At 41.8% G+C, this 8826-nt stretch overlaps 1 protein-coding gene across 1 annotated transcript in view; it reads right to left on the reverse strand.

The window, feature by feature from the left end:
- LOC114444313 (alpha-2-macroglobulin-like) overlaps window positions 1–7480 on the reverse strand; it is a 28074-nt gene extending 20594 nt beyond the window's left edge. The window contains exons 1-8 of the mRNA XM_028418773.1: window positions 7336–7480; window positions 7053–7233; window positions 6670–6826; window positions 5901–5953; window positions 5479–5499; window positions 3473–3638; window positions 3308–3392; window positions 3085–3229 (exon numbers count right to left, since the gene is read on the reverse strand). Coding sequence (XP_028274574.1) covers window positions 3085–3229; window positions 3308–3392; window positions 3473–3638; window positions 5479–5499; window positions 5901–5953; window positions 6670–6826; window positions 7053–7233; window positions 7336–7421 — 894 coding nt within the window. The 5' untranslated portion in view covers window positions 7422–7480. The remainder of the gene's footprint in view (window positions 1–3084; window positions 3230–3307; window positions 3393–3472; window positions 3639–5478; window positions 5500–5900; window positions 5954–6669; window positions 6827–7052; window positions 7234–7335) is intronic.
- Between the last annotated feature and the right edge of the window lie 1346 nt (window positions 7481–8826).

Here is an 8826-nt window from a genome sequence, read left to right on the forward strand (position 1 = left end):
TCACGCAGCAGGTTCAGCTGCAGGCAGAGCAGAGAGACCCACAGCACTCTGAGTCCAATCGTGCGCAAAGCTGCCGAAGGTCCCGTCAGTGCTTACAGAGCGGGATGTAAATAGCATATATGGAAAAAAACATAAAAATATGGACATCAGTAGTGTTTGCATTGCATAGCTTAGCGTAGTCATAGAGTTTAGTCTATCCAACTATGTCGAACTATGTCGTTCTCTGTCCGACGGTGGGAGTATGTGCGCACACGTGTGTGTGTGTGTCTGTGCATGTGTCTGTGTGTCATGCTGCCGTGCAAATAAGTGACACAAAAGAACAAGGTGTAGACCTGTTCTATAGAAAAGGTTTTCTTAAATGGCTTCTGTTATGATCTGGTGCTATATAGAAATTAAAAAGAAATAAAATTGACTTGACCTGATATAATAACAGGGGAAACACTAAACTGATTCTTAAATATGTTGAATGTTAGATAATTCGGATATATTTTGTGCTCATCTGGTATTTCCAGAGTGTTAAAAGTAGAAAAAACCTCAACATTGTAAACCGAACCGAACCGAAAACCGTGACCTCAGAACCGTGATACGAACCGAACCGTGGATTTAGTGAACCGTTCCACCCCTAGCCTCCTAAGGCCCAAGCTGTTTTTTTACATGTATTTTTTATTTCTCTTTGCTATTTGGGCTAATTGGAACCTAATTAGAATAAAAACTAAGCATCATCTTTTGATATGATGTACTTTTAGAGAAAAATGATGTCCACATATGTGGACTCTGGTTCCGAACTTCCATAAAAAACGATAAAGTCACCTTTGTGTAATAGAGTGAAAAACTCTTTATTTTACCTTGAATACTGCAGAGTTTTTTCCTGACTGCTTTGCATGTATTAATAATCAGAATCACAATCAGAATCGGTATCAGAATCGTGTTTATTGCCATGTAAGTGAAGGGGATTCACATTACTAGGAATTTGCCTTAGTGATTGGTGCATACAAAGAACATATAATAATTAACATGAAATAAGATAAAACTAAGATAAAATTAAGGTAAATAACACATACTCTTAAATATTAGAGTAAAAAAACATTGCATCATCACATTTTTTCAACATTGCATCGTCCTGATGCTGATACTCTGCAAGGTCTGGCATCAATGGAGAAGCCTTCCATCGTATTCCATGTCCTGCACAAGAATCACAACAAAAACAGAATTTATTGCAGGAAGTTGACCCATGTAAGCAACTGGGGTTTATTGGTGCATAATATACATTTGTGTGGATGTTTGTATGAAATGTAAAGAGGTACCATCAAGGCATGGCAAAAATAATAACAATAACCTTGTTTGGACTCTCGCTTTTCCTTTTTGTTGGTTTGGCTTGGTCCTGGTGTTGGCTCTTCTTCTAAGTCATCTTCTGAGCTATCAGCCTTTATCTCTTGAGTTCGACGGCACCGTCTGGGAGTGCGGGATAAACCTGTATCTGTCCCTGTCCCTATGCCTGTCAACAAGTATTGAAAATAAGGATTTTGCTTCCAATCCTTCACATAGCCCTGAGGCCCTAACTGAATAAAATAAATAAATATATATTGGGTCTACTCTAACCATTATCTGCACCATGGAGACGTTTACATCCCCTGCTGTGCTCAGTGGGCTCAGGAATGGGGTCCTCCTCATCACTACTGTCACCCTCATCCTCACTGCTGCTTTGCTCCTCTGATGATGGGTGGTAATTCCCATCCAGGTTGTTTCCATCAATTAATCCAAGTAGCTCCAATGCTCTTTGCACAGAAAAATGCTCTGGAAATAAAAACATGACAATGTATTGCTTATTAGCCAGCTTACACATGCACATTTTTACTAGAATATTAAATTTTTACTAACACTTTCAACCCAACTAATTTACGTATATAGGTATGTATTTAATGATTTAATTGTTATTTATTTCATTGGGACAATGTACCACTCTTTAGCTGCAGCAAAGATAGCGTTTTTCAAATTTTACATGTGTGCATGATTATCAGCATATCAGCTGTTTCGACGAGCTTCAGTCCATACGTACACATACGTGTACGTTATGTTTAACTACATACTAATTCATTATTTTTACACTTTTTTTTCAAATTTGCATTTCATGACAAATGTACAACGCTTATATAACTAACTAAATCAGAATAAGCCATAAAATATGACAGCAGTTCTTACCTGGTCGATGTTTGTGTATAGAGCTGCCACCTGAAAATTCCCTTGTGTTCGCTGCCATTTTGAATTTTTTCCGTAGCGTGTTATACTCATTTGACACCACCGGATGGCAGTGTAAGTGACCACCTACATGTCCATACTACTCCCGGTTCAGCAGCGAAAACCATTGTGGACATAAGAGCAAAAAAGTGCTGTCCGCGTATGTGGCCACTAAGCCCTAAGAGGCTAGTATTTAGTGTACACTGAAATAGCGACACGCTACCTGTGCTGTGTATTATGGTGCACTAGTAAGATCTCTACTGTTGTATTGATTATTGAATGCTTGATTGTATTTATTGTTTATTTTCAACATTGGTTTCCATAGAAGTTAATATTATATGAAAATATTATGTTAATGCATACAGGCTCTGTTTTACACAGGCCAGGTCAACATTAACAAAGTGAACACCTCCTCAATGCGGTAGGCAGCGCTGTAGCCTGTCCCAACTCACCCACACAGACTACTGAGAACAAGAAACTGTTTATATAGACTCTGAACACTGACTTCCAGGTCATACGACTCAAAGGGACCCAAACTTTGGACTACAGGAGAACTATGAGGAAGCATTACTTGAATTCGGATGCATTGCCAGTGAAAAACTTCTCAATATATCACGTGTTTTGCACTACTTATGTGTGTTGTGTGATTTTAAACACTGACCTAAGTTCCTCCCTGAGGCGACACTTAGATCTTTTGACATACTAGTCCAGTGTATTATAACAGCTACATTGTGTCGGCTACATATACATACAAAGACACAGTAGTACACTAGTTTTTGTGTGATACATTAACTATAACAGAAGAGGAAATTTTCCACATGCATGTGTTCTGTCACTGCAACAACTTGCCTGTTTGGTCTCTGTGGTGCATGGAGGAGATAATTCCACTTCACTGCTTTTAATGCTGACAGCAGGGTAACCATGAATATAACGATTAATAGGTCGGCACATCAGGACCGTAACACTTCCTGGAACAGGCTGTCCATATGTGTACCTAAAAATGTAAAAAACAGTCATTTACTGTACAAACTGAACCTGCTGTTGATATTTTGCCAAAGAGACTTTTACTCACGTTCCACAAACCTCAGCTTCAACTTCTTCCTGGACAATGCTAACCTCTTCCTTTACTTTTACATTTATGTCAAATTTTGGCAAAACTAGGGACAAAATAAGCATGTTAGTGTCCATTCTACTACTTTACACAGTGAGAATGAAAAGGGAAAAATCACTAACTCACCATACTTCTCCACCTTGAAGCTGTGATACTTTTGATCTCCACCCACTGACACAGTGATCTGGTACAATCCTTCTGGGGCCTCCGAGTTCAAGGAGTAGGAAAGCTGTAAAATGTTACTGTTGGATGTTACGTTCAGCCACTGTCCGATCCTGTTGTCATGACGATCCTGTCAAATGTAATGAATCAGAGAAAACATGCTCTCATGACTCAAGAAGGAAAATACAGGTGAAAATACAGACAGGCTGCTTCTTTCAATTTGATCATATTACTATTAGGTATAAACATAAAGAAGATTGAAGCAAGACGTCTGGACTTGTAGAGTTTTCTAGAAGACGTTTCGCTGCTCATCCAAGCAGCTTCATCAGTTCTAACTGTTGGTGGGGAAACATGGTTTATATGTGGTTACAGACCTCAGTGGGTGGGTCTGGGTAAAAACTTAAAAACTGAAAAACTCCCTGTCTAAAATGTGAACATTGTTGTCCTCAAAGGAGTGTCCTTTGTCTTTGAGGTGGAGGTGAACAGCTGAGTCTTGTCCTGAGGAGGTGGCTCTCCTGTGCTGAGCCATTCTTCTGTGGAGTGGTTGTTTAGTTTCTCCAATGTACAGATCAGAGCATTCCTCACTGCACTGGACTGCATATATCACATTGCTGTGTTTCTCCCTGGGAATCTTGTCCTTCGGGTGAACCAGTCTCTGTTTCAGTGTTGTCATCGGTTTGAAATGGACCGGGATGTCATGGTTGTTGAAGATCCTGCGGAGTTTCTCTGATACTCCTGACACATATGGAATGGAGATGTTCTTTCTCCGCCTGGTGTTGTCCTTCTTCTTGTTGTTGGGGGGTCTTGTTTTTGTGGCTTTGATGAGTGCCCACTTCGGGTAGCCACAGGTTTGCAGGGCCTTCCTGATGTGGTGTTGCTCCTTCTTCTTCCCCTCTGAGCTGGTGGGTACAGTTTGTGCTCTGTGCTGCAGGGTCCTGATGACTCCCAGTTTGTGTTCCAGTGGGTGGTGTGAATCAAACAACAGGTACTGGTCCGTGTGTGTGGGTTTCCTGTACACTTCCACATTGAGGCTCCTGTCCTCCTCAATATGTACTGTGCAGTCCAAGAAGGCCAGATTGTTATCCTTGGTGTCCTCCCGAGTGAACTTGATGTTGTTATCCACTGCGTTGATGTGTTCTGTGAACCGTTCCACTTCATTGGTCTTGATTTTGACCCAGGTGTCATCCACATATCTAAACCAGTGGGTGGGGGTGGTTCCAGGAAAGGAACTCAGGGCTCTTCTCTCCACTTCTTCCATGTAGAGGTTGGCCACAATAGGAGACACAGGTGATCCCATCGCACAGCCGTGCTTCTGTCTGTAAAAGTTCCCATTGTACTGGAAATAAGTGGTGGTCAGGCAGAGGTCCAGCAGGTCACAGATGTGGTCTGGCGTTAGGTTGGTTCTCTCTTTCAGTGTGCTGTCTTGTGTGAGGCACGTCCTTACCATCTCTGTGGCTTCCGATGTAGGGATGCAAGTAAACAAGGAGGTGACATCAAATGAGACCATGGTGGATTCCATCCATTCCCAGGAAGTTTGCACATACTCACAGTAAGAACAAAGGGCTGTCAACCAGTCCCCCTCCGGCAGTTTCATAGTCGTTAGCCAGTCGTTAGACACACCTGGCCCAGTCAGCCAGAACATCACAGGTAAGTATGGAAACATTTAGTGCTATTGTTTTTTCAGTTTTTAAGTTTTTACCCAGACCCACCCACTGAGGTCTGTAACCACATATAAACCATGTTTCCCCACCAACAGTTAGAACTGATGAAGCTGCTTGGATGAGCAGCGAAACGTCTTCTAGAAAACTCTACAAGTCCAGACGCCTTGCTTCAATCTTCTCTACGTATGATGACCTGGATGACTGAGAATCTTCATCAATTTAGGTATAAACACTGTAGTAAAATAATCTGACAGAAAGTTTGGCTGTATCGTGTCTATGTGATGCAAAGTAATAAAAGTAATTTCTCACCTTGAGCTCGATTATGTTGTACTGTGAGAAAAAAAGGGGGAGAGAGGAAAACATGTGATGACTACATATGAATCCATGTGGACAGATAACACGTTAAAATGAAAATGAGCATCTTTCATACTGAAGTTTACCCCCGTACAAATATCCAACATTCTCTGCAAAAATGTCAAACTCGTCAGCAACTAAAGTTCTAACTCAGCACATAGAGGTTTTCATCAAGAGGTCCTGGTTCCACTATTGATCCATCAGAGCAAACTGACTAATGCAACTCAGATTAAAGAGCATACCCATGTGTTTCCCTTCATTGCATAACTCTTTGACTCCACACAACACTCTGCTAGTGTTTGTACTCCAGTTCACTCGGGCACATATAATATAAGGCACAGTTATCACATTGTGTGTAAATGAGAGTTCACACTCACCAGCTGATTGACAGGTCTCATCTTGGTGTCCAGAGAGACTACTCTGAAATGCACTGACAGGAAATAAACAAGATCATATATATCATCTACAGCAGTGTTAAGAACTGTGGAAGTATATAAAGGTTACCTACGCGCTGATATGATACACAGCACATATTTACTCGTATGTATGCTTTCACTCAGAGAAAAAGGGGGACTCTCCACACACACACACACACACACACACACACACATACACATACACCCTTACAGAGAGTTAGGGAGGATGTTTACATTACTGGAGCCCTTTTTGTGGTGAAGGTGGACGTAAGATAAATCATCCAACATAGGAGGGAAACAGAGTGTTTCACAGTCATAAATAACATTATTATAATAAGTAGGTGTGGATAACGGGTAACATGTCCCAATATGGGAATACCAACGAGGGTCTTGAAGAACTGTTTATCTATTATGCAAATGTACCTCAACTTTCAATAAAACATGCCTGTGTACAGGGAAGGGCAGAACACTTATGGACGGGAGTGAAGCAGACTGAAAGGCCTGTGTTCACTAGGTGTTCTCCCTTTTGCAAAAGGTGAAACTACAAAACCCAGGGTATTTTCTTTCACTCAATGTTCTGAATACAGGAGACGGAATCTGACAATCCGGGGTGACCAGGGAAGGTCACGACAGAACACTGACAGGCACATGTAACACTATCTGTGGATAACTGTATACACCTCTTTCCAACACTAAGGTTTACATTGATGGCATTTTAAAAACCAATTACCTGTTTGTCCTGGAAGGTAGATTGGTTTATCCGTTTGGATGAACGTCATTGGTCGATATGTTTTGATCATGACTTTTCTGACTTGTCTTGAGTGAAAGGTGCCGCCTCGAACCTCCACTTCAAACTCCTGCACTGCTTTATTCTGCACCAATGGAACCTGTGACAAGTGGGGACTTATTATCAAAGTTCTGGATTACAGTGGAGACATGGTGGTGCACACATGGCAGGCTCCATGACAGACCTGCTCCCTTGGAGATATAAAACTCCTTCTAAGCTAATGAAAGTATTTTCCAATTCATCAAACAGACCCAACACACTGATCCTTCAGCACATTGTCTAAGAACGTTTGAGGAAATTAAAAAGAGCGTTGCCCATGTGCTGACCTGAAACTGAAAGCAGGTGTGGAACTCTTTACTGGAAGTCTGTGTGAACAGAGTGGTGTTCTTCTCCTGGGATCTCAGAGTGACAGTCATCAGCAGAGACTCAGTGGGCTGTAGGAGACTTGCACAGAATTTGGTCTGAGCTCCAGCTTCAAGGACGGCAGGAATGGCCACCATGTACTGCCTACAGACACATCCACACAGCTGTTAACTAGCTGGATCTGACACTGAAGAAACTCCAGGACTATTTTCATGTTATAAATCAGTACAGTACAGATACACTTACGGGTCAGCCGCCGCTTGACTCGCACACATCCAGCTCAAAAAGACACATATTGTCCACGTCCACATGTGAGTCCCAGGACGACCCATGACTGACTGCAATGATCCTCAGAGTCGGCTTCTGTTAAATATCTGCTGACAGAAGCCCACCCCTGCTTCATCAATGCCAACACACACCTACGCACCACACACCTACTCACCACACAGGCCCTTCTGATTGATTTCCATGTAATCATTTACAGATATAGTGTTACTAGCTGCAATTAAAAAAACAATGTTAAACAGTTAGCAGTTTGAAAATAAATCTAATATCATGATTATGATGATTCTGTCCATGCAGCTTCACTTCAGTATAGTTTCCCTTCATGATGTCTGTGATCATCACTGTCACTGAAATCAGTGGGAGGCATTCAGGTTACAGTCAGCAAAGTCCTGCAACAGTGCCCTTTACCCAGCGTGGGATGTTTGATTTTTGCCATGCAAACAGCTTTTAACCTCATGACTCCGGCCAAAGTAGATCATCTTTCCAGTAAGTAAGCTTTTGTGTCTTCTGTATACCAGAGTATACTAGAGACAAATGTGAGTCCATTTGTCCAACTGTTTTGATTGTGTTCATTCCTCAACACAATCGAAATAATGTGGGACCTTCAGAAGACTGAGCATAAGTGAATGCTCCAAAACCTCAATGAACTTAAACAACGTTAAAGAACGGATCAAAAAGCAAAGTGAGGGGCTGATAAATTCATACGGGGAACCATTACTTCAACGTATTGCTGCAAAAGGTGGATCTACAGGCTACTGAATCATGGGGGTACCTATGATTTTACACATTTTTGTTATTGTCTTAGGTTGTGTTTGTATGATATTAATATCCGCTATATATCGCACTGTATTATGTACCTACACCAGAAACAGAATTAGAAGAGGGGGCACTAACTTTTGAGCATGGATGTACAAAGCAGTCCTAACATCAATTCCCATAGATCTTGATCATGGCTGGCTTCAGGTTCTTCACTGGGAACGCCTATATGAGCTGTAAGCTGTGGATGATGGCCACATGCTGCAGTAACTGTTAGTATTTAAAACACATACAGTCAATCACAAAGCCACAGAGCACATTCCATTGTTTCTCACCTCTTAGATACACCACAACATGATCGTCCTTTTGTTCAACACGATCCACCAGCTGACCAATTTTGAGCTGTGACAATGTTACAAGGTTTATCCTCATCCACATTACCGTCATCGCAACAACAACAATGATGCATCCTTATATTTCTATTGAGGTGAAAGTCACAGTGATAGCTCACCATCTTCAGGGACTCTGGTGAGGTGTCCCCTCATGAGGCACCTCAAGGCCTGGTGGTCCACCTCCCAATCCAGAGAGCATTTTGTTATCAAGGATCGCCATGTTTGTGCTGTGCTCTCACTCATGGACAGTCCATCCCACCCTTCACAGCACACTGCAGAGACAGTGGAGCCCGTTCAAACAGAC

The sequence above is a fragment of the Parambassis ranga genome, chromosome 13 (assembly GCF_900634625.1).
Source record: "Parambassis ranga chromosome 13, fParRan2.1, whole genome shotgun sequence".
Classification (NCBI taxonomy): domain Eukaryota; kingdom Metazoa; phylum Chordata; class Actinopteri; family Ambassidae; genus Parambassis; species Parambassis ranga.